The sequence below is a fragment of the Chiloscyllium plagiosum genome, chromosome 3, assembly GCF_004010195.1.
Source record: "Chiloscyllium plagiosum isolate BGI_BamShark_2017 chromosome 3, ASM401019v2, whole genome shotgun sequence".
Taxonomy (NCBI): domain Eukaryota; kingdom Metazoa; phylum Chordata; class Chondrichthyes; order Orectolobiformes; family Hemiscylliidae; genus Chiloscyllium; species Chiloscyllium plagiosum.
The window spans coordinates 113,776,959-113,803,374 of NC_057712.1; the positions used below are offsets into that span (position 1 = coordinate 113,776,959).

The window sequence follows — 26,416 nt, forward strand, 5'->3', positions numbered from 1 at the left end:
ATGGTGGCAATCTGAGAAAATCACACTGCAGAGCTTTGCATCGCAGCAGGAGCAGGACGGTCTTTTAACCCACCCAACCCAGGTCATCAGGATGTCTTGGGGTGTTGGAAAGATTGTGGAGTCCCAAGAAACATTTAAAAATTGACTTACCTGTATTTTCAGCTGTCCAGAAATGCCTAAAAAGGGAGGAGGAGCATCTGAGGCCAGACCTGCAACTCAGCCTGCAGCAGCCTCAGAGCCGATTACTCTCCAGGACCTGGTGAACCAGCTCTTGAAATCTCGCGAGATGTTGGGGAAACAGATTGAAGAGAAGCTGGCTCCAGTCTCTCTCATGCTGCAGAAGCATGAACAGCAGCTGAGAGACCTGGAGAAGAGGACGGATGAGGTGGAGCATAGGGTCACAGTGGTGGAAGCTGATGCCAGTTCATTCAAGGAAGAGATCCAAGCCCTGAAGACGCAGGTTCGTAATTTGCGTGACCAAGTGGATGATTTTGAAAACAGGGGCAGAAGAAAAAACATTTGGATCATCCGTCTGCCTGAGGGTAAGGAAGGTGAGCGGCCTGCGGAATTTGTTGAAGCTTGGCTTCCGAAATTCGTTGACTTGGAGACTGGCATGAGAGGATTGAAGATAGAGAGGGCTCACCGGATCGCAGCACGGAGGTCGGGTCTGGGTCAACGCCCTCGTCCTTTCCTGGTGCGGTTCCGTCATTACCGGGATAAGGAGAGAGTCATGGAGGCTTCCAGATGCCAGGGGAAGGATCCAAAGGCCCTAATTTACAAGGTGTCTAAGATCATGTTTTTTCAGGACTTTTCAGCGGCAGTGATCCAGAAACGAAAATCGTATGATGGTGTCAAGAGAAGACTGAGAGAGCTTGGGATTCACTACTCCCTGAGATATCTGGCAGTGCTTCGGATGACCTTAGATGGATCCATGTATCTCTTTGACACATCGGAGAAGGCAAGAGACTTTGTGGACAAACTAACCTAATTTAAACAATTGTAGTATGTATAAATATTGTTGCTTGGGTATGCGTTTATCATTCTGTAAAAGAAATGGAGGAAATCCGGTTGGAGCTTTGTTTTTCCCCTTTTTTTCTCCTCTATTGACAATAATTTGGTTCAAATTATGTCTGGTGGTGGTTAAGATGTACATTTTAAATTTCTAAGTTAGGACATACCAAAGGATGGATGGGGTATTTATTCCCCCTTTTTTTAATGAAAGAATGTCTTTTTATTCAAATTGATATTCTATGGGGTGTTTTTTCTTTTTAGTTTGTGCTTGCGATGCGGCTCTAGCTGGGAGAAGTGAGGGTGGTTGAGATGGTTAGATGCCTATTTATGGACAGTTCGGGATGGGTGGTTGCCCCCTCTGGGCAGGGGGTGAGTTCCCCTACTCAGCGCTATTGGCGCTTTATATGTTGGTTTGTTTTCTGGTTTTTGTTGTTTTTTATTTTTAATAATTTTGTATGTTTGTTAAATGTAGTGGTTTTAGTTTATGTAGTTTTTATATTTGGTGGGCCATGTGACACTAAGGCTCAGCAATTTGTGGTTCGGGTTCCTCCTCTCTGGAATTTAAATGTAATTGCAGAAGATTATGGCTAATGATTTGATTAAATGGTGTACCTGGAATATCAAGGGAAGTCACTCACCAATTAAGAGGAAGAAGGTACTCTTGAGTCTTAGAAAGGAGAAGGTGGATATTGCTTTGTTACAAGAGACACAATCGGATGACAAGGAGCATCTGAAATTACAGCAGAATGGCTTTGACCGAATTTATTTTTCATCATTTAATACCAGAAGTAGGGGAGTGGCTATATTGGTAAGGAAAAATCTCTCAATTAAATTATTGGAATGTGTTAAAGATACATACGGGAGGTTTGTAATTCTTAAAGCCTTGATAAATGGGGAAGAATATGGCATTTTAAATGTTTATTGTCCCCCAGCGCATCCTCTTAAATTCTTGGTAGATGCTTTTTCTAAACTGATAAGTCTCAAGTCTCGGCACATCATTATAGGGGGAGATTTTAACTGCCTCATGGACCTCACAGTAGACAGGTTGCCTAAAGGTCCCTCGATACCGTCTGCACAAACTAAACAGTTATTGGGTCTGTGTGGGGAATTAGGGTTAGTGGACGTCTGGAGGTGTCTCCATCCTACAGGTAGGGATTTCACGTTTTTCTCCAATCCGCATAGATGTCACACGAGGATTGATTTTTTTCTCTGATCATGCTCCAATGTACCTCATGGTTAAAATTAAGGATGTTACAGTGGATTCAAGGTACTGGCGAATGGACCCCTTTATTCTCATGGACAGCAAGTTTGTGGATTATTTCTCTAAGGAATTTCGGGCATTCCAAGACATCAACATAGGCTCGATTGATAGCTCATCTGTTCTCTGGGAAACTGCCAAAGCTTATGCCAGAGGGTTAGTTATTTCATATTCCACCAGTAGGAATGCCCCATTATCAGAGCAAAGAAATGCAGGACGCTGTGAGGCAGCTTCAGAGTGGAAAGGCACCCAGTCCTGATGAACTTCCCAGTGAATTCTATAAGGAATTTATAAGTATACTGTCAGGCCCGATGCTGAATATGTTTAATGATTCATACAGTCATGTTTGTCTCCCACCATCTCTGAGAGAGGCCAATATTTCACTTATCCTTAAAAAAGGGAAGGATCCGGAAGACTGTGCTTCATACAGGCCCATCTTGCTCTTAAATGTGGACTTTAAGATCCTCTCTAAGGCTCTTGCGTTAAGGCTGGAGACTGTGTTACCCTCTATTATTAAAGAGGATCAGACAGGCTTCATAAAGGGTCGCAAATCCTCCAATAACGTTAGGAGGCTGCTTAACGTAATTCAAACATGCCAACAGCAGTCAATGCAGGGATTGGTGATTTCTTTAGATGCAGAGAAGGCATTTGACCGAGTTGAGTGGCTGTACCTTTTCTATACTCTAGACCGGTTTGGTTTGGGCAAAGTTTTCATAAGATGGATAAAGGTTCTCTACAGTGTACCTCTCACGGCGGTCATTACCAACGGGGTACGATCAAGCAATTTTGATATTTCTAGGGGCAGTCGGCAGGGCTGTCCCCTTTCACCATTACTTTTTACGTTGGTGATTAAACTGTTGGCAGACGCCATTCATGGGGATCTCAATATATCAGCTCCAGAAGTGGGGTCAAAATTACATAAGATCTCGCTGTATGCAGATGATGTTCTAATTTTCTTGACAAATCCAGCAGTCTCAGTGCCTTGCCTGATACAATGCATTCATGCGTTTGGCGCCTTTTTCAGGGTATAAGATTAATTTTGCTAAATCAGAGGCTATGCCTATGGGTGGTCTTACAAAAGAGTTGGCTCTTGAGAGTGACTATAGATTCCCATTTAGGTAGTCACAGGGGGGTTTTGTGTATTTGAGCATATTCATTACTCCAGTTCTGGATTGGCTGTTCAAAGCCAATTTTACTCAATTATTTGAAAAAATTAAACAAGATCTCCAAAGATGGGAGACACTTCCAGTCTCATGGTTGGGTCAAATAGAGCTTATTAAGATGAATATTCTCCCTCGTTTGCTATACCCTATATGGGTGCTCCCCCTGATTTTCAATAAACAAACACTCAGGAGACTGAACAGTTGGTTCAGCTCCTTTATCTGGCACTGTAAACGGCCCCTCATTAAATTAGCCAAACTGCAGTTGCCTGTCAGATTGGGGGGAGTAGACCTTCCGGACATTAAAAATTACCAATTAAGCTCGCTTTTGACCTACGTAAGTGATTGGGTTTGTGGGGACCCTCTTTCAATATGGTTAGACATCAAAGTCTCCCAGGCAAGGTTCCCCCTTACCAGTTTGCTGTTTTTGGACAAAGTGAGGACAGTTAGGGAATATTGCCATAACTCAATAGTCATCAATACTGTTAAAGCATGGAGGGCAATTTGGCAGAGGGAAGGTAATATTGGCAAAACATCTTTGTTTACACCTTTAGTGGGTATGACGAGTTTTCAACCAGGTATGATAGATTCAGGATTTAAACATTGGGCAGTTATGGGTATATCTTGCATGGGTGATTTATTTGAGGGAGATGTAATGATGTCCTTCGATCAGTTAGTACGGAAGTACGAGTTACCTAATGGAGATCTCTCTCATTTTTTTCAAGTTAGGAATTTTATTCAAAAAAAGACCACACTTTTGACTGATCCCTAAAAATCTGACATGGAAAGAGGGGTACTAAGGGCTAAGAGTACACTCTCTGTCAGTACTCTATATCACCAATTGGGGGGTGCCACCTCAGGTGAGTCTGATCGACTCTGCAAGATGTGGGAAAGAGAACTGGGTGTTGAAGTTTCTTCAGAGGCATGGGAGGATATTTGGGAGAATACAAGGAAGATATCCATTTGCAATAGGACCCATGCTTTACAGTTGAGATTCTCCACAGGGTCCACTTAGCCCCAGACCGTTTTTCAAAATTTAAACCAGGGGTATATCTTCAGCATGTCCCAAGTGCAAGGTCTGTACGGGTACTCTTACCCATTGTCTTTGGTCTTGTGACAGGCTTCAAACATATTGGAGCGCTGTGGTGGGTGCAATGGAGAGGATTTTAGGTGTAGGGGTGGAGAAGGACCCTATTTCGCTCCTTTTGGGCCTACCCATTTCATTTCCTGCAGATTCGCATAAGGAAAGACTTTTCAATATTCTTACATTTTGTGCAAGGAAGAATATCTTGCTAGGTTGGATATCAGAAAACCCCCCAGGCCTGTCGGGTTGGCATAAGATTGTTATGGAGCATATTCCCCTGGATTTTCTCACAAATATGGTACACCACAAAACTGAGAGGACACAGATTTATCTGCCACACTAACAAGGGCTTTTATATAGCCATAACGATTGTGTTTCATGGGCCCAATATCCACGGAGGAGGAACTGTGAATGTATGAGTGTTTTGTTTGGCTGGGCTGAGTTATTACTATTTATTTGTTTGTTGTTAGGTATTTATTTATGTAGTTAAATAGCTAGTTTAGGTTTTTTTTTAATTTTATACTTCTCTATATATGTTTATACATTCGTATAGGAGGGTGGGTTGGGGAATTTTTTTTATTATTTGGGTTTAGTTTTGTACTATTTTTGTACTGTTTTGAATTGCATTGTTTTGTATTTGTTGTAATATTTAAAAATCTATTTTTTCTTAATAAAAATACTTTTAAAAAAAAAAATGAAAAAAAACATTGGTTTAGAGATGTTGGAAAAGGAAGTGACCAGGAAGACAGACCGGCCTGCTGTCTAGATAATAGAAGGATGCAAAGACAAGTCACATAGAACCTGAGGGCAGATGTGATAAAGCAGGTCATTGCACTCAGTGAATGGTAGCCGTCATCGGACTGTCTTTACCCTTATTTTCTTTCAACTGACTCTATTGCTGGGGTGTATTGGCAAATAAGGAGGGCAGAATGTAGAAATGAGCTGGCATGTTAAAAAGTGGAATAAAAATGACCTGGAAAAGAGGTGTAAAACTGACTATTTGAATAGAGAATCTACATTGTTCAGTAATAATGTGCGGTGTCCCGCAGGGTTCAGTGTTGGGGCCGCAGCTGTTCACATTATATACTAATGATCTGGATGAAGGGACTGGGGGCATTCTAGCGAAGTTTGCCGATGATACGAAGTTAGGTGGACAGGCAGGTAGTACTGAGGAAGTGGGGAGGCTGCAGAAGGATCTAGACAGTTTGGGAGAGTGGTCCAGGAAATGGCTGATGGAATTCAACATGAGCAAATGCGAGGTCTTGCACTTTCTAAACGGTGAGAAAATTCGTAAAGCCAAAGTACAGAGGGATCTGGGAGTGCTACTTGAGGATTCTCTGAAGGTAAACATGCTGGTTGAGTCCATGATTAAGAAAGCGAATGCAATGTTGTCAATTATCTCAAGAGGGTTGGAATATAATAGCACAGTTGTGCTACTGTGACTTTATAAAGCTCTGGTTAGACCCCATTTGGAATACTGTGTCCAGTTTTGGTCCCCATACCTCAGGAAGGACATACTGGCACTGGAGCGTGTCCAGCGGAGATTCACACGGATGACCCCTGGAATGGTAGGTCCAACATACGAGGAATGGCTGAGGATCCTGTGGAGGCTGGGACGCTAAATGTCTTCAAGGCAGAAATTGATAAATTCTTGATGTCACAAGGAATTAAGGGCTACGGGGAGAATGCGGGTAAGTGGAGTTGAAATGCCCATCAGCCATGATTGAATGGCGGAGTGGACTCGATGGGCCGAATGGCCTTACTTCCGCTCCTATGTCTTATGGTCTTATGATTTTCCATTACAGGCAACAACATTTATTAATCATGGGGCTTTCGGCAGTACTTTGAAAGATGCTCTCGATGTTGCCCAGGTGAGATACCAACAATATTAGCCTACAGATTATTATTGTTATTGCAATGAAACCGGTTTTATTTATGAGTTACAGGGAGTAGAGAGGATTCAGAGTGGAAAGTAGCTGTGTGTTTCCTAATTACTGTTTGGAAGAAGCAGCTATAAGTGCTACAGTGTTGCACTAAACCAATTAGGCTAATTATCATACTATTAAGTAGTAATATGGTAAACATTTCAAATATTTTATAGCTAGTACATCTCATGTGGCATATTGTTAACTCTTAAATTAAAAACTACTGTCATGACAAATCATGTACCTATACTGAGTAAGCTGTAACATTGATTAATTTAAACCTGCTATGAGCACTGAATTCTGTGACAATGCTATGACTTCAGGACAGGCAGCATCCAGGGAACAGGAGATTCGACGTTTCGGCCTGTGCCCGAAACGTCGAATCTCCTGTTCCCTGGATGCTGCCTGACCTGCTGTGCTGTTCCAGCAATAAAGTTTCAACTTTGATCTCCAGCATCTGCAGACCTCACTTTCTCCTCTATGACTTCAGGAGGTGTATTTTGTCCTTTTTTTACTGAAGAAAGAGATGCCGAGCAGTCAGCTCAAAGCCAATAAAGTAAACAGTATATGAGGCCTTGGGTTTTTTTTAAGAGTTAGAACAACAGAAGCAGCCTGAATGGGTGGGGTTAAGCTCCCACAGGACCAGCACTTTAATTTTAGCGTTCAGTAGTTGCTGGAGTCTTGAAACTGGATATGGAAGTTCTTATCCCTCTCTTTACAGCTAAAAGCTGGGATTCTCTTCCTGCCATGATAAGTACATGTGAGAGAATCTACTTTACTGAACTTGCTTTTGCCAAGGGTGTGTTTATTGGATGTTACTATATTAATAATTAATATATCTATTACTTTGTTAAGCAATTTGATAGGGTTACAGTTGAGCAAATTCTTTATTGTTTTTATTTTGTCTGTATTTTAACTGTAGTGTACAAATAGTGTGTTTTGCTTAAAGTCAAATAGTTTGGGGATTCAAGATGGCGGTGACCCAGTAGGTCTGCCTTTCTGAGCTCTGCACCAGAACCCAGACAAAGTGGGGTACTTTCACCCCCCCTCCCTCTCCTTATTACCTAATGGGCTGGAAATAACTTTTTTGACTCTGGATTAGTGGTGTTGGAAGAGCACAGCAGTTCAGGCAGCATCCAAGGAGCAGTGAAATCGATGTTTCGGGCAAAAGCCCTTCATCAGGTTTCCAGCATCTGCAATCATTGTTTTTACCACATAACGTTTTTGATCCCTAGTATTGTATAGTATTAGTTTGAAATTATTAAGAAAGTGACCAAAGGGAAGGGAACGCGATGATCACATCAAGCAGGGACCCCCTGCAACATCGGACACACCCGTGGCCGCAGTGTCGGCCTCCATGCTCGCCCGAGGAGACTCACCTATGGAGCAGAACTTGATCAGGAGATCCCGAGCCTCAGACAGCATGTCGGGGAGGCAGAGCAATGGGCCGCGGCCTCTGAAACCACGGCAAAATCCTTGGTGGGTCAGGTAGGAAAATCGAGGTTGTTAGAAGAATAGCCATTTGGTGGGGATTCTTGAACAAGAGGAGGAAGGCAAGCTCGTCAGCTTCTTGGAGCAATGGCTGTCGCAGTTTCTGAAGCTGGAGGTGGAGACAGGGTGGGTGTGGGTGGAGCAGGCCCGGATGGGACAAGCGCCCCTGCCTGGTCGACTCAAGCATTATAGAGATACACAAATGGTGCTGGAAGCCTCTAGAGCACTGGAAAAGGATCCTCAGGCTTCGATATACAAAGGATCACGAATTATGCTTTTCCGAGACTTCTCTCCGGTCGTGATTTGTAAGAGGAAGGCCTTTGATGAGGTAAAAAGGCGGTTGACACACTTGAATATCCAGTATTCCAGTGGTGTTTTAGCCGTGTTCAATTTTGACTCACCAGAAAAGGCAAAGGACTTCTTGGATGCTTTAAAATAGACTGACTGGCTTGAATAATATGGTAATTATGTTTTTTTTCTCTGTAATTTGCCTGGTTTACCTGGCTGTTGTGGGTTGGGCTTGGTTTTTATTAATATATGTCGGAGTCATAATTGTTTTCCTTTTTTCCCCTCCCCTCCCTTCTCGCTCCCTTCCCGTCACCCTTTGTTTTTGTAGGTTATTTTTTATTATTATTTTCTTACCTTCTTTTCTGGTGTGGGATGGGGGAGGGTCGGTGGGAGGAAGCAAGGACAGGTTTTTTTTTGTTCTACCAGGTGTCCCTAGGGTTACAGTATGGAGGGGACGGGTTGAGTGCCCACTTTTAGCTTTCTTGTTATAAGATGTCTGTATTTTTTTTCACTTTGTATTGTCTGGGGTTGAGAGTCTGGCTTCAGCTAGAAGGAGTCATGGAAGGGCTAATGGGTGGTATGAGTGCCCCCTGTGGGCAAGGGGGAATGTCTCCTTTCATTTGTGTTATATGTTAGTATCTTGTAGAAGTAGTTGTTAGAAGTTTTGATTAGGTAGGTTGGAAGTTGCATTTTAAAATTTATACAAACTGTTTATGGTTTTCACTCGGCATACTATGAGTGGGATTCCTCCCCCCGGGGGGTCGTGGACTGTTTAGACGATCGTGGCTAGCCATTTGTTTAAATGGTGCACCCGGAACGTTAGGAAGAGTCATTCACCAATTAAGAGAAAAAAGATACTGTCAAGGCTTAGAAAAGAGAGGTTCGATGTAGCCTTGCTGCAAGAAATGCATCTAACCGATAAGGAGCATTTGAAGTTGCAACAGGGAGGATTCGGCCAGGTATTTTTCTCATCCTTTAGTTCGAAAAGTACAGGAGTTGCTATTCTCATCCGGAAGAACCTCCCATTTCAAATGCTGAAACAAATTGAGGATGAATGCACGGAGAGGAGTATGGGATTCAGAATGTATGCTGCCCCCCGGCACACACCCTTAAAGTTTTAACGGATGCGCTTTCCAGATTGATGGCCCTTGGGGCATGTCATACAATTATAGAAGGAGACTTTACTCGTATTATTGACCCCGAGATGGACAGGATCCCTCGGGGTCTTGCGGGTATGTCCTCGCAAACCAGGCAGTTGGTGGACCTGAACTGGGAGCTGGGGTTGGTGCACATGTGGAGAAGTCTTCACCCCAAAGGTAGAGATTTCACCTTTTTCTCTAATCCACGTAAGTGCTATACTAGAATTGGCATGTTTTTTTCCCATCGACCTTTTTGAACTCAGCGCTGTCTTGCAGAATAAGGAACATAGCTGTTTCCGATCGTGCGGCAGTGTACATGAAGGTCAAGGCCGGTGGTGGTGGGATGGGCTCCTGGCACTGGTGCATAGACCCTTTCCTCCTGAAAGATAGCAAGTGTGTCGAGTGTTTTTCAAGAGAATTTAAAATCTTTTGGGATATTAATTTTGGTACACCCAGTAATCCATCGGTGCTGTGAGAGACTGCCAAGGCCTATGCACGGGGTTTGATTATTTCTTAATCTGCGGCCCAGAAGTGACTGAGGGGAGAACAGCAGCGTTTGCTCGAGGCTCACCTGAAGGCAGCTGAGTTAGCATACTTTGACAGACTGTCTTTAACCAAATTGCAGCAGATTACAGCCCTTGGGGCTACTTTAAATGCTGTACTCACCCAGACATCAAAGAGGGAAATCTCTTTTGCGAAATAGAGATTATTTGAATATGGTGATAAACTGGGTAGATATACAGCGTACTTGGCCAGAAAGAAGAATACGCCCCAATCCATCACATCCATTAGAGAGAGTTCTGGTATTCTTACTTGCAATGCTAAAAAGATTAATGCAGCATTTGGAAGTTTTACTCTGAGCTGGAGTGGTCGGAGGGCTGTGAGGACAGAATGAAGAAGATGAAATCCTCTTTTAAGACCCTGGACCTTCCAGGTGTAACCTCAGAGCAGGTGTCCTTTCTGAATGCCCCCCTGACAATTCAGGAAGTACAGGTGGCGGTGAGGCTGCTCCAGAGTGGTAAAGTGAGTTTTATAAGGAGTTTATAAACATGCTGGCTGGGCTACTCTTGGATATGTACAAATACTCATACAGTCAGGACTGCCTCCCATCTTCTTTGAGAGATGCAAATATTTCTCTTATTCTTAAGAAAGGAAAAGCCCTAGAGGATTGCACTTCGTACAGGCCTATATCGTTACTGAACGTGGACTTTAAAATTATGTCGAAAATGCTGGTGTTAAGGCTCGAGAGGGTGTTGCCTTTTATTGTAAATGAGGACCATACAGGGTTCATCAAAGGTCGTAGGTCTACCAACAATATTAGAAGAGTACTAAATATGGTCCAAGTATGCCAGCAAAGATTGATTCCAGGTTTGGTAGTCTCCCTGGATGCAGAGAAAGCATTTGGTCGGGTGGAGTGGCCATGCCTCTTTTATGTCCTGGAGCGGTTTGGTCTTGGAGGGGTTTTTGCCAAATGGGTGACAGTGTTATATAGTGTCCCAAAAGCAGCAGTTCTCACTAATGGTATAAGGTCAGATAGTTTTAGTGTCGGCAGAGGCTGCCAACATAGGTGCCCTCTCTCACCACTATTATTTATATTGGTGATTGAGCCACTGGCAGAGGCCATCTGGAGGGCTCCAATATAACTGCACCAGAGGTAGGGTCAGGCAGGCATAAGATCACCCTCTGGACGATGTCTTCTTTTTAACTGATACAATGACATCTGTGCCTTGTTTAATACAAGTGATTAATCTATTTGGTTTGTTGTCAGGGTATAAAATTAATTTCATGAAGTCGGAGGCCATGCCTGTGGCGGGTGGTGGGGGGGGGGGGGGCCTTACTAGAATATCCAATTTTGGGGATGGAACCCATTTCCCTTTCCAGTGGTCACAGGGAGATTTCCTGTATTTAGGCATTTTTATCACCCTGGTCTTCAATCAATTATATAAAGCCAGTTATGTGCAGTTGCTAGAGAAGATAAGACAGGCGCTGGGAGGATCTTCTGATACCTTGGTTGGGTAGAATAGCTCTGGTTAAAATGCATGTTCTTCCTTGCTTATTATATCCCATGCGAATGCTGGCTTTGATGCTGCCAAGGCAAGCAGTATGGAGGCTTTACACTTGGCTTGAATCTTTTATCGGCTTGAATCTTTTATCTGGCATCATATGCGGCCTCTTATTAAGTTGGATAAATTGCAGCTTCCACAGGAGAGAGGAGGTCTGAATTTCCCAGACTTTAAGAAATACCAATTGAGTTCCTTAATATCCTATGTGTCTGACTGGGCCTACCAGGACCCGCGATCAAAATGATTGGACATTGAGACCTCCCAGACAAAATGCCCTCTTATTAATTTGTTGTTTATGGACAAGATGAGAACTGTTATGGACCACTATAGAAACCTGATTGTCCTAAACACACTTAAAGCATGGAGAATAATGCGGCAGGGTGAGGACAATTTACAAAAAAAATTTTCCCCTTCACTCCCATAGTGGGAATGTTGGGATTCCAGCCAGGGTTGATGGACTCTGGCTTTAAGTTCTGGGAGTCTAGGGAAAGCTCGTGTTTGGAAGATTTATTTGATGGGGAGGTCATGATGTCTTTCGAGCAGCTGAGTCAGAAATTTGAGCTACCTAGGAGAGACCTCTTGCATTACTTCCAGGTTAGAGACTTTATACAAAAAAAGACTACATTGATGGTTAGTCCCTCAGATTTGGAAAAGAGAATGCTGCAGTCTACGGGCACCCTCTCAGTTAGCACCCTCTGTCGCTTGTTAGGAAATAATGTCTCAAAGGACATTGAGCGGTTATAAAGAACCTGGACTCAAGAATTGGGGGTGGAAATCTTGTCAGAGAAGTGGGAGGATATTTGGGAAAACGTTAGGAAAAATTTGATTTGCAATAGGACCCAGGCTATCCGATTCAAAGTACTCCACAGGGCTCACTTGGCACCAGAACGACTTGCGAAATTCAAGACAGGAGTGTCCCTAATGTGCCCCAAGTGTAAAATGGATGTTGGCACTCATACTCATTGCTTGTGATCATGCCACGAGCTTTGCAGGTATTGAGATGACATTGCGAGTGTTTTGGAAGTGGTCTTGGGAACTGAGGTTAAATTGGATCCGGTATCCTTCCTTTTGGGTCTTCCAGATCTCCCCTCTTTGGACATGCATGGGAAGAAATTGTTTAATATTCTTCCATTTTGTGCGAGGAAGAGCATTCTAATGTCGGAGAATCCACCGAGACATTCGGGCTGGCGTAGGTTAGTTGTGGAGCATATCCCCCTGGACTTCCTTTCGAGTATGGTGCACCAGAAAACTGAACTGTTTTACAGAACATGGCTGCTCTTCTTGATTTATATTGATGCAGACTTATCGGCTATACTGGTCAGGGCCTTTGCGTAGCATGAGGGCTATGTCTGGTAGTCCGCAGGCCCCTGTGGGGAGGAATCTAAACAAATATGGGTTTGCGTACTAATGCTCCCAGTGGTAGGGAGCTTCGGTGAGATTGGCTGAGTGTAGTAATTTAATTTAATTTAATATAATTTAAGTTATCTTGGTATAACTTTGTTTAATTTTATTTGTTTATTTGTCTTTCTTCTTCTTTTTCCTTAGTTATTTATTGAATTGTAATTTTTATAGGGGTATTTCTGTTTTTTTCTCCCATTTCGTTAGTTTGTGGAGTAGAGTAGTAGTTTGTTTCCTATTATTGTTATTATGTTATGAAGTTGTTACACTGTTTTGTAGTGGTGTCGTAATTTTGTAAAAACTTAAAATCTTCTTGTCTCAATAAAAACATTTACAAAAAAAAGTCAAGTAGTTTGGCCAATCGAATTGTATCTGGAATCCAATACCTTACACTCACTTTTAAAATTAGAAAAAGTTAGGGTCTAGGCTATTTTTTCATACATTTTGAAGGGGTTTGATCTGATCTCTAACAGTTCCTTACTCTGCAAGTTTCCAGTTCAATAAGGAGGAGCTTTTGATAGTTTCTTAGAGGAATACATTCTATAATCAACTAGAGAGTAGGCTTTATCAGATTTGATATTGTGTAATCAGACAGGATTAATTAATGACCTCAAAGTAAAGGCTCCAATAGATAGGAGCAACAACAGTATGATTCAATTTGAAAGAAAGAAACTCGTGTTTTAAACTTGAATGAGGGCAACTATGTGATCACAGAAGGTGAGCTAGTTGAAGTGAACAGTGATATCAGACTAGGGAATAGATCAATCAAGAAGCATAACAGGCATTTAAGAATACTCAGAAGAGGTTATATTCCTACTCTGAAGAAACATTCTAAGGGGATGACCCACTGTCCATAGTTGACTAAAGAAGTTAAGGAGTGCATCGACTTAATGAAAACACACGTACTTGTGCACAGACGAGTGGCAGGTCAGGTAATTATACCAAATATAAAGAATGGCAGAGAATGATTAAAACATTAATCAGGAGAAAGAAATTAGATGATAAGAAGAAGCTAGTTAAAAATGTATAAATGGATAACAAGAGTTTCTACTGGTATTTAATAAATAAATAAAGGAGAGTTAGTACAGTGAGAGTTGCTTCTTTAGAGAGTGAGAATGGGGAGTTAATTTCATCAGTCTGGAAAGTAAAAATATAACACCTCCATTGAAGATGGGAGGGTCATAAAGTCATACAGCATGGAAACAGACTCTTCAGTCCAACTAGTCCATGCCGATCATGTTCCCACACTGAACCAGCCCCACTTGCCTGCGTTTGGCCTATATCCTTCCAAACCCCTCCTATTCATGATACGGAAAACAGGAAACTGTTGGGCAGGTTGATGATATCTGACATGGGGAAGGTATTTGAATGAATCATTAAGGAGGTTATGACTGGGCACTTAGAAAAAGGTAATTGGAAAGTGGATTTTTTTAAATTCACTCAACGGAGGTGGGTGTTGCTAGTGTTGCCAGTATTTATGTTCTTTCCTAGTTATCCTTGAAAAGGTAGTAGTAAGCTGCCTTCTTGAACCACTGCAGTCCATCTGCTGTCGGTAGATTCTAGGGAAGGAATTGCAGGATTTTAACCCAGTAACATGAAGGAATATTTCAGGGCCAAGATGGTGAGAGGCTTGTAGTTGAACATACAGGTGGTAATTGTACCCATGTGGTTAATGCCTTTGTCTTTCAAGATGGTAGCGCACATGGGTTTGGTAGGTGCTGTCTAAGGAGCTTTAATGAATTTCTGTAGTACATCTTGCAGTTGGTACATGCAGCTGTTTCTGCACATCAGCAGTGGAGGGAGTGGATGTTTGAGGAGGCAGTTCCAATCACATGGGCTGCTTTTTCCGGTAAGATGTCAAGCTTCTTGAGTGCTGCTGGACCTGCACTCATCTAGACAAGTGGGGAGTCTTCCATCACGGTCCTGATTGTGTCTTATAGATTCGTCATACTTGTCTAGGAGAAAGTGAGGTCTGCAGATGCTGGAGATCAGAGTCGGAAGTGTGTTGCTGGAAAAGCACAGCAGGTCCGGCAGCATCCGAGGAGCAGGAGAATCGACGCTTCGGGCTGGAGCCCTTAATGCTTGTCTGATTTACTTGTCATACTTGTCTAATAGACAATATCCTAGACACACTATCACCATCTCTGGGTATGTCCTGTCCATTGGCAAGACAGCTCTAGCACAGTGGTATACAATCAGGAAAGAGATGCCCTTGGAGTCCTCCACATTGACCCCGGACTCCATGAGATCTCACAGTTACAGGTGAAATTTGAGCAAGGGTATGAGCAAACTTAAATGTTCTCTCTGAGTCTGCATGGGTTTATTCTGGATGCACTGGTTTCTTCCCACAGTCCAAACATGTTCCCATTAGATGGATTAACCATGCTAAAGATTGCCCTGTAGTGTCCAGAAATGTGCAAGTTAGGTGGGTTAGCCTTCATTATCACTGGGTAAAAATCCTGGAACCCTTTAACAGCATGTGGGTGTGCCTACATCCACAGGACTGCCCATAGTCGAAGAAAGTAATTCACTAACTTCTAGGGATGGGCAATCATTGTTGGCCTAACCAACAATACCACATCCTATGAATACATTTAAATAAAACTTGGGCTTCTGAGTCATGAGAACAAATACAAGACACTTCCCAGTCTTGCAAACTTGATCAGAGAAATACTGGTCAGATTTTCATTCTGGGGTGACAGGATTCTTTGCGAGGTGGGCCAGGGGCCTCAGGCTGGCTGCTGATGTGGGCTCTATGCAAGGCATGCCTCTGTAATTTTCATTTTTAAAAATGCAATCACAAACAATACTTCAGTCCTCATCTTTCACACTGTACCACCCACACATGCTATCCACACCCCATCCATGTCAACCCATGCTACTTCATTCACTCATGCTACCCTATGCTGGTCTACCTGCCCCAAAGGTATTTTATACCTGCTATGGCTCCTGTTCAAACAAGGGAAGTCGTTTATGACGTTTTATTTTGGGCTGGAAGCCAATTCCACAGAAGATGTTTGATGCAAAATTCATCACATTATACAAAGCTAACAGCAGAGAGCATGGCAATCAAGAGCATAAGATCATAAGACTTGGGGCCAAAGAAGGCTGTTTAGCCCTTTGAGTCTGCTCCACCATTTACTGAGCTCATAGCTGACCTAATAATCCTCAACTCCAGTTTCCTATCCCTTCCCTATAGTGCTTGATTCCCTTACTGAATAAATATCTGTATCTTAGCCTTGGATATACTTAAAGATACAGCCTCAATAACCCTCCTCAGAAAGGGATTCCACGGATTCAATACTCTTCGAGAGAAGAAATTCTTTATCATCTCTGCCTTAAATGTAGAACCCCTTATTCTGAGATTATGCCCTCTGGTCCTAACCCTCCCACAAGGGGAGCCAACCTTTCCACTCCTTGGTGTGTACTAGGAATGCCTTTGCTAGGATCCTGTTTAAAAAGAACTGAGTACCCAGAAACTCCGTACAATTTTTGCACTGACAGATTGACTGTCGATAGCTACAAGATTAGGGAACAGGACATGGGCATTACTATATGTTGCTTTTGTTGATCTCACTAAGGCATTTAACACTTAGTGAGATCATGTTAAAGGGATGCTTCCTCTTGTCAGAAAATCTAGAATTAGAGGTCACTGTTTAAAAATAATGGGTTGCTAATTTTAGATTTTTATTGTTGAGATGGTCACAAGCCTTTGGAGCTCCTTCCCTTATTGAATGGCATGATCCTGCTTCTAATTCATATGTTCATATGAAATCCCAATGAATGCACCCACCTCTATATAATTAAACATAACTGATATACAATTAATACCCCAAAGCTCTTTACAGATTTCTTTTTGTGTATGATCAATGTTATAGAAATTAAGGGAGTGATTTTGAGTCTATTCCATATACCAGAGACCATCAAAAGAAACAAATTTCCACCATTGATATTTGTAAAACCACTTGAGCATAACATGTAAAGCAGCAGCACAGAAGTTCCTGGTTCACACTCATGTACTTAACAATTCATGTCATCATGCCATTTCTCCTCAACTTGCTTTCCTTGCCTCTGCTTGCTTAATACCTATTGGAATTCTAAATTTTCCCAGTTCTTCTTATTGATCTGAAACATTTGTTCTTTTTCTCTCCATATGAATGCTGCCTGACCTGCTGACTGTCCAGCATTTTCTGTTTTTAGTTCAGATTTTTGATTATCTTTATTGCAGCATTCAGAATAACAAAAGCCACTTAATTCTTTTAAATTCTTTGACAGAAATGGCAGGTGTATATTGAACAACAGCCATTGCGGTTTTATGACAGAGAACTGTTTCCTCATCTGGTATTTGTTACCAAGCGATTAGCTGAATTTGTGGGTATGAAATGTTGCCTTTTTCTTTTGCTAACTCTCGTATATTGCAAAATGCCTTTATTTTTGTCTTGCACTGATTTGACATTTTTGATACAATTTACTTTAACTGTTTAAATCTGTTGCAGATTATTTTTGTTGTATTTCAGATTGCTCGCCCACCGACTTAGTGCTGATACCAAATGTTACCATGGCAATGAACTGTGTTATAAAAAGTCAGGTTCTGAAGCAGGGAGACACAGTATTCATGTTAAATGTCACCTATGGTATGTACACTGTGATAGTTCTAATTGATGTTTTTTCATCAAAACAAAATCTAATTTGTCCATTTGTTGACTGTAAAGCTCTTTGAGTTCCATGATTCGCCAGGAAATTTCTGGTTGCATTTGTAAGGACTTTAGTGAGCTGCCATTCGTGAGGTCCATGTGAAACAAGCTGTCTGCAAGGAGAGAGTCAAAACCACTTGTGAGTTTTCTCATTGAGCATAACATGTAAACTATTGGGTAGGATTCAAGGGACTTGGGGGGTTTAATATCAAAATCCTGAGGATTGTGTATATAGTTTGATTTGGAATTACTAGAGAAGAAAGTAAGGGAAGATTATGAAAGAGTTATTCAATTGGAACATAAAAGGATGGAATCCTATAGAGGCCTGAGTGAAGTGGGCTATTTGTGAGATTTGTGGCAGAATCAGGCGAGAGGTTGAGCAAGGCCCATCTTGACATTAGAGCAATTGCTGCACCTCTTAGGCAGTTGTCAAGTGGTGAGGCAATTTTCTCACTAGGTAGCATCAAGTTGCCAACTTAGGAAGATTATTGCTTGTTAAATATCTTACTAAGGTCACAACTTGCCTCATTAATATTCAGTTTCCCATATTATCAAACGTGCCAAAAAAGCCTGATGCCAAGAATTCTTGACATAGAAGTCAGAGCTGATATCCGATAATTTCAATTCGCTGCTGGCTGCGACCAGCCTCAATGTTGCTCAGCATCAAGTAGCATCTCAGGTCATGACCTATGACAATGCTGCATGCATCCCTTGTCATGGACATTGGCATACAACATTTGCCAACCCATCACAACATGTATCCGATTTACTTTCGTGGAGCTTTGCACAAATGTCCCTTGCAGAATGCACCGGCAACCAGCATTGAAAGGTTGTTGTAAGGACACTTTTTTATGCACAGATAGATACACAGATCACAGACTGACCAGGCTCCATTTCCAGTCTGCTTGCTTATTTTCTCATGTTCCATTGTGTCTAGTCCAAAGAGGTAAGGTTAACATGGTTAGGGAATGTGCAAAGAACAGTCAAGGTTCTGGGCACTTCTTGTCCAAGGGCCTAAGTAGCCTGCTCAAATGGTTTCAAGGTGCATGCTCACAGAATTCCTCCACTGGCTTGCCTTGTTGTGCCAGTTAGCACAGTTACAGAATCCAATATCTTGTCATGCTGGTCAGCAGACCTCAGTCAAGGGGGGATATATCTATTTGTAAGCGACATTGTAAGCTACGTCAATCTCATTCCTGCACCGTGTGACAACAGTTTATGCACGAGCACACTGCATGTGCAACAGACAAGCAGCCGTGTCTCAATATCTTAGGGATGTAGATCTCATTGAAGTCAGTGGAAGCACCCAACAGTCAGGGGGTCCTGGCACAGTAAGTTAGGGCAGCCTCTGGTACCAGTCCAAGATATCAGCCATGGTCAAACATCCTGTTGGGGTGATGTTGTTCAAGGGTCTGTACCTCTGCAGTACAGGGATTAGTCACAGCTAGTCCTATGGCTCCATAGTGGCCAGTCCAGAGAGGTACGGCTAATGCTATTTGGGAGAGGTATAGCCATCAGCCAGGAGTCTGGAAACATCTTGTCCATGACTGTCTAGTTAGGTACCTCAAAGGGGCACACTCAGTCCATCTAGTTTTTATTCAGAAACTCAGGGGAATGGGGCTAAGGGCCCCTCATAGCATATTTTTGAATTTATTCAAAGGGATTTGAGTCTATAGGCTGGTTGCGAAGGGAGGATGAAAATTGTGAAGAGGATGCAACAGGTAAAAATTTAATGCAAACGAATGCTTTGGCTAAAAGGGGGGCAGATGAGGCAGGTTAATGTATGACTCCTTCAGATGTGCTCCCCTCAAATGCCAGGGGTTGAAGGAAAAGGCTGCAGGTGAAACCTCGTATGGATGGGTTGGGTGGGGACCTGGGAGATGCAAAGATGCAAATTTTACAGGAAGGGCTATAGAAAAGGGATTTGAATTGAGAGAGCTTCAATGACGCAAGGAGGCAGGAGGCCACATCCCATAGAGCACACATTGTTGTTTTCTATTGGGGTAGAAACTGAAAGTTTGGAGTGGTAAAGAAAATGGCTGCAACTACACAGAGGGTGTATGGACCAATGACTGGAACGATGGATTACAGATGTGTGCGCTTCTCCAGCTTACTCAAAGGGTGCTGGACTTGGCTGTCCATGGCCCCCTCGCCAACCTGCCAATGGAGGCAGACAGACGGTCATGTGTGTAGGTACACTCCTGCAGCATCTGAGCAATGAAGGCCATTGCATTCAACATTTCTGTCTACCACTTCCATTTCTCTCTGTGCTTGTGGATGACATTGCAGACACCCCTGGGTCCTCCCCTGACTGGGGCTAAACAGTCCTCCAAGTGCCAGAGGCTCATCCATTTGTCCAGGCTCTTCCTTCTCTATTGTAGGCTGTCTTCTCTATTGTGGTAAAACAAGGAGAGAAATGAGTGAGCTGAAATTGGTAAGTATGGCAATTACTACTGGTACATGTGGAGGAAAGATGGCAAATGCTCTGGGAAGTAGAACCCATGCAGGATCAGTAGTATGAGAGGTGGTGGTGGGGGCAGGAGTGAGTGAGGGAAGATCTCTACCTGGCAAATCCCTGGTTGGCTCCTGAATGGAAAATGGATATTCCACTCAACTGTAACTCTACTTGTATTTGTCTTCCATACAATGGTCCACCATTTAACCTGAACATAAGGGTGAGACTAATGGCATTTGCCTATACTTATGCACAGATGCTACAGAGACTTCACACAGGACAGATGCACAGAAATCCAAATGTTGCTGTCTGAGATGTACCACTCCAGTATTAGCTGCAACAAATGGCAGCTCTCCAGACGGAATCTTACAGGGCCTTGCATGACATGGACTATGGTGAGAAATTAGAGAGAATCATCGAAGAATTCCAGCAAGTTTTTTCTCAATATCAGAAGCAACAATTTGCACTTTCTGGATGTCGAAACAAGGTTCTTGCTAGGAAGCATCAAGGTTCTTATTAGTGGGGACTATTGCTACTTATTGCAATAACTGAATCTCACCTCATTAATATGTGGGCCCCTATTTTCCCATGCACTGGATAGAATAGGCACTAAGAATTCCCAACATGAAAGTCAATTGGGTTCCTGGCCACTCCAGCTCACTGCTTGTCCCTCCAGAGTGATATCTTGTACATTCAGGACCAACATCTCAAGGCACCATCCAGGGCAGTGATTTTACACATAGCCTTGTCAGATGCACTTTAAAAGCTCATAATATTTTTGTCTTGCCTTGTAGTTTCGCACAAATATAAAGCTCAGCAGCTTGTCATGCTTCTCAGCAGTCATCATTCAATGGTGGACATGTTGCTGTGTGGTACAATGCTAAGTCAATCTCACAGCTATAGCAAATGCCAACTGATGATAAGCTCGAGCCATGGTGTTCAGTGTGACCTGTGTTACCTTACATGATCTGTTGATTACTAAAAGCAAATTGAAGTATGCCTGGGAAGGGTGGACCCAGTATCAGTTTGATAGCCAAAAACATGGGTGCCACATCTGCACTACACAAGGCCCTTCAAGGAGCAATAACATCTGTCACACACCTAATGAGTGCAGGTTCAAATCCTTTGCTAACATATCATCGAATATGTGAAATGCATGTAGCGTACAATGTGTGGTGTTTAAATGTTGCCCGTAAGCAATGTTGCTTTTGTCATTGCAGGTAGAGATCTTTGTGAAGCAAAAGTAATCTTGCAACCTTAAAAGGAGTACCACAGCTCAAACTCAAACTTTTCATTAACTCTTTCTGAGTTAACCTCCTCAGTTCTGAGGAAGGGTCACTGGAGCCAAAACATTAATTCTGAGTTTTCTCCACAGATGCTGCCAGAACTGCTGAGATTTTCCGGCTATTTCTGTTTTTGTTTCAGATTTCCAGCACCCATAGTTCTTCAGGTTTTTGCTTAGCACAGAACTGATTATCTCTTAACCTGAACTGTTAAGAATGATGGAACAGTCTCTTATATACAAAGGTACCTTCCATGTGTACTGTGAGGTTGGAGAGAATGTGCATGATAGTGCAGCACTTATGCTCTGCAACCATCTTGATGCGGCATAACCAGTTGAGCACTTGTTGAAATAAGGTCCCATGACAAAATGACAACATGAATAATTCCGTGGACCTCGTTATTGAAATGTGACATGTCTCACTCTGATAAGCATGTTAAATGATCAATTGCGAGGGATTTGACTTTTCGCTGTTCTCATTGCAAATAGCCTCTACTTTTGCTTATGTTACTGAAACAGTTTAATTGCCAATATGATTGATGGATCCAGCCATAGCAAGTGTGATTGCTTGGCCTTGTGCTTAAACAGCAATTGGGAGGAATGTGCAGTCATATGTGCGAAGAAGTTTTACCCCTATGATGTGAGAAATGTTGCGTTATGGCTGCTGTACTACTGTGTTGACAGTGAAGGTCAACTCCAGACTGCCAGTAGTGGACTTGGTGCACAGCTGAGATTCCAAGTTGGTACTGACACCAGGGATGCCACTCCATTTTGGGGATATCCCAGCAGTGGCAAGTTCCTCTGGCTGCCGTGAGTGGTAAAATGGGGCTAGCATTGAATAAAAGGGTACCATCGGAGTAGGGTAGGTAATTAATGAAGCAGGTTTGAAATGATAGCGTGAGAAAACTTGCTGCTTTGCAGAGAGAAACCCTCCATGAAATAAGTCAAAAATTACTTTTAACCAAGGTAACATAAGATTCAGCCCAATGCCTCTGTGTTCACTGGAACATGTTATAACTTAACTTGCATGGTTGATTCAATCTAAACTCACCACAGAATGTTAATATTTCAGTCTAAGATTCAGTTAATAACTTAGTAAGTTTTCAATTGTGCAAACATGCTCTCGGGAACTAAAAGGTATTACAAGTATGAATTCTCATTCATTTGAATTTTAATTGATGGGGATTTTTTTTAAAAATCCTAAAGAAAATGATTTTTCTCTACCTGTTCTTTCCATCTTCTCCTCTCACTCTTAATCAAATACTACTTCTTCTTTATATTTCTTTCCATGCCGAGTTTGATATTAAATTCGCTCACTTTAAATGGCATCATTTTCTCAGTCTTTGTGCTGACACTTTCACAGGTCATTCTGCTATAACACGCATTTCGTTAACATGAATTTACTATAATATGATTGACTAATTGGGGACACTTTCTAAAGTGTGGACTTTTAAAATGTCTGTTTCTGAAGCATGATTTTTCTATAATACAGGGTTGCACAAGAACACAACCATCACCTTATATAAGAACTACCTGTTCTTAAATTTCATTTTTAAAATACGTGCGTAGTTGTTTGTCGTCTTATATTCAGTTCCTAGATGACTACTTCTCCACATTGCAAAACGTTATTAGCTCTGATTTCAACTTCTAATGCAAAATATCATTGTGGTTAAGTCGACAGGCACAAATCCAACGAGTGAAGTTATTTGTTGCCCTGCTTCCAGTAACTTATGGCTCATTTTGACTACTTAGCAAATCTTTTTTGGCCTCTGTAGGTGCTGTGAAAAAACTACTTAAACAAGTTTGTGATGAACGAGGAGTGGCATTGCAAGAAGAAAGTCTGGAATTTCCGCTTTTTGGACCTAATCAGGTGCTGTTGTCAGACTAAAATTACATGAGAAATATTTCCTAGATGCCAATGCAAGCCAGAGCAAACAGATTGCAGTAACCTATTTTTCTGATCAACCTGTTCAGAGATGTTATTACACAAGCGTCTCGGCCTAGGGGTACTGCACCCCAAGAAGGCACGGGTCTACAGTAAGTATCTGGGGCCTGATGAGCTACAGCTGAGAGTTATATAGCTAGAAGCTCAATTGTACGCAATGCAACACATCAGAAAGGGAATATATACATGAATATTTTGTAACAGGTAGTGGTCAAATCCCTTAGCACAGAGTGTTCTGATTTGATCAGCTGCAGCTGGGGCTGTAAAAGGCCCCAAACATCAGGAGTATAAGACCACAGCCTTTGCAATTATCCTACGGTTTTTAAGTTCTCTCAACTTGTTCAGATGAAAATGGGACTGCAGAAGTAATGAACTAACTGACCATGGCATCATGGTATGGAAAGCTATTCTAGTGGCAGGAGCAAAAAGGAAATGTACTGGTCACAAGGCATAGTGTGAAGGAGAATTGACACAATTCTTTGCCAGAAAGAACAAAAATCAAGAAGACTTTGTTACCTTCCCAATGTCAGGGACTATTGTATAAGGCTGGAGCGAACTTCCATTGGGAGGGGGAAGATCCATGTGTTGGTCCATGGAGGTATCAGCAGTGTAGGCAGAACAAGGAAAGAGGTTATTCGAAGTCAGTATAAGGAGCTAGGCACAAAATTAAAGAGTAAAACCTCAAAGGTAATAATCCCTGACTTTTAACTGAGCCAGATGCAAACCGCTTATGACAGTTTAGATCAAGGAGTGAATATGTGGCTCAAGGACTGACTGGTGTGATAGACATGAATCCTGGTTTGAGAGGCCTTGGGAAAGTGGGACCCTTACCCTTGGAATGATCTAAACCTGAACTGTGCTAGGATTGTTCTAGTGAGCCGCATAACTAGGGAAGTAGAAAGGGTACGTATCTTATGCACACATATACAGTAGCATGTAACAAAACAGATGAACAGAAAGCACAAATAAGTGTGATGGTTGCAGGATGACACTAATTGGGAACTGAATATTGAAGAGTATTTAGGAGAATAGGAAGGTAGAAAAAGATAGAGAGAAGGAGCAGTGTGAATTAATAAAGGTATTAGCTTATTAGACAGGGATGACCTAAATTCAGGAAACCAGTATGTAGAAGGTTTGGTTAAAGATGAAAAATGATAAAGGTAAAAAGTCACTTGTGGGAGTGGTATGCAAGTCTCTTAACAGTAACTACACAGTAGGCTGGAGTATAAAGGAAAGAAAATCAGAAGCCTGTCAGACAGGCATGGTAATAAGCATAGGGAATTTTAAACTATGTATAGACTGAAAAAATCAGGTGGACAAAAGTAGCTGAGGTGAGGAGTTCATAGAATGACTTTGGGATAGTTTCTTAGAACAGGACATCTTTGAGCAAAGTATACTAGACCTCATATTGTTCAAGAGGTAGGATTAATTAATTATCTCTATGGAAATGCCCTTTTGTAGCAGCAATTATAATATGATTGAATTTTGCATTGAGTTTGAGGGAGAGAAGACTGGGTTTAAGACTAGTGTTTTAAACCTAAGTCAGTTATAAGGGCATGAAACAGAGTGAACTGCCATATTATGTTAAGAAATAGATCAATAATGATGTGGAACTGAAGGGGATGTTTAGAATACACAAAATTGAAACATTTCAAAAGAAAGACAAATTGGAAGGGCAGGACTCACCGTGTGTGGTTGTTTTAAGGATTAATACTGACCAAGTACTGAGATACCTCCCCTGCCTTTCTTTGAATTAGTGTAATAGGATCTTTTATGTTCACCTAAGAGGGAAGGTAAGGACCTTGGCTTAAGATCTCATCAGTTTGGGTTAATTTTTCAGATTTGTAGGTGCAGTTTTATTGTTTTTTGGTGCTGGGCTAATTGCCAATATACACTGTAGTTCTTAATTTGTGGTTACATGGCTTTCCCAGAATCCTTTGGGTAGAATAAAGAATAATATGCATGCTGAGCTGTAAATGGAGATATTTAACAAAAACCTTGTCAGAGAGATCAATTTCACTGTCACTAGTGGAGTTCCACAAGGATCGGTGCTGGGTCCTCTATTTTTTATTATTTATATAAATGATTTGGATGTGAACATAGGAGGTAAAGTTAGTAAGTTTGCAGGTGACACCAAAATTGGAGGTGTAGTGGATAGCAAAAAAAATTACCACAGATTACAATGGGATCTTGACAGATGGGCCAATGGGCTGAGGGGTGGCAGATGGAGTTTAATTTAGATAAATGCGAGGTGATGCATTTTGGGAAAGCAAATCTTAGCAGAACTTATACACTTAATGGCAAGATCCGAGGGAGTGTCGCTAAACAAAGAGACCTTGGAATGGAGGTTCATCGCTCCTTGAAAGTAGAGTCACAGTAGATAGGACAGTGAAGAAGGTGTTTGATATACTTTCCTGTATTAGTCAGTGTTTTAAGTATAGGAGTTGGGAGGTCATCTTGTGGCTGTACAAGACGTTGGTTAGGCCACTTTGGGAATACTGCATGCATCCTATCAAAAGGATGTTGAAAGAGTTCAGAAAAGATTTACAAGGGTGCTTCCAGGGTTAGAGGATTTGAGCTATAGGGAGAGGCTGAATAGGCTGGGGCTGTATTCCCTGGAGTGACGGAGGCTGAAGGGTGACCTTATAGAGGTTTATAAAATCATGAAGGACATAGATAGGATAAATAAACAAACGTCTTTTCCCTGGATTGGGGGAGTCCAGAACTAGAGGGCATAGGTTTAGGGTGAGAGGGAAAAGATATAAAAGGCGCCTGAAGGGCAACCTTTTCACACAGAGGGTGTTGCATGTATGGAATGAACTGCCAGAGAAAGTAGTGGAGGCTGGTACAACTGCAATACCTAAAAGGCACCTGGTTGGGTACATGAATAGGAAAGGTTGGAGGGATATGGACCGGGTGCAGCAAGTGGGACTGGATTAGGTGGAGATATCTGGTCGGCATGGACGAGTTGGACCAAAAGGTCTGTTTCCATGCTGTACATCTCCTTGACTCTATAAGAGCTCAATCCCATCCACACCCCTTTTTTTTTATTTTAAGAGGAGAATTTCAAACCATAGGATATGGATAGCTAAAAGAAGCTGAGGACTGAATATGTCCAAGACTGAATTAGATAACATACTAATTAACAATAGAGTCAAATGTTATGGGGGTCAGACAGGACTTTGGAGTTGTTGCCACATTCAATGAAATCGAACCGCATGAA

The 26,416-nt window shown here is 42.0% G+C and overlaps 1 protein-coding gene across 7 annotated transcripts in view; it reads left to right on the forward strand.

The window, feature by feature from the left end:
• Nucleotides 1–26,416, forward strand: part of LOC122548449 (probable L-cysteine desulfhydrase, chloroplastic) — a 170,259-nt gene that overhangs the window by 63,247 nt on the left and 80,596 nt on the right. For 6 of the 7 annotated variants that reach the window (XM_043687141.1, XM_043687136.1, XM_043687140.1 and 3 more), the window contains 4 exons: nucleotides 6,319–6,384; nucleotides 17,093–17,192; nucleotides 17,314–17,451; nucleotides 23,024–23,118. In XM_043687141.1, the coding sequence (XP_043543076.1) occupies nucleotides 6,319–6,384; nucleotides 17,093–17,192; nucleotides 17,314–17,451; nucleotides 23,024–23,118 (399 nt within the window). The remainder of the gene's footprint in view (nucleotides 1–6,318; nucleotides 6,385–17,092; nucleotides 17,193–17,313; nucleotides 17,452–23,023; nucleotides 23,119–26,416) is intronic. The other variant, XM_043687138.1, reaches the window with a different exon arrangement.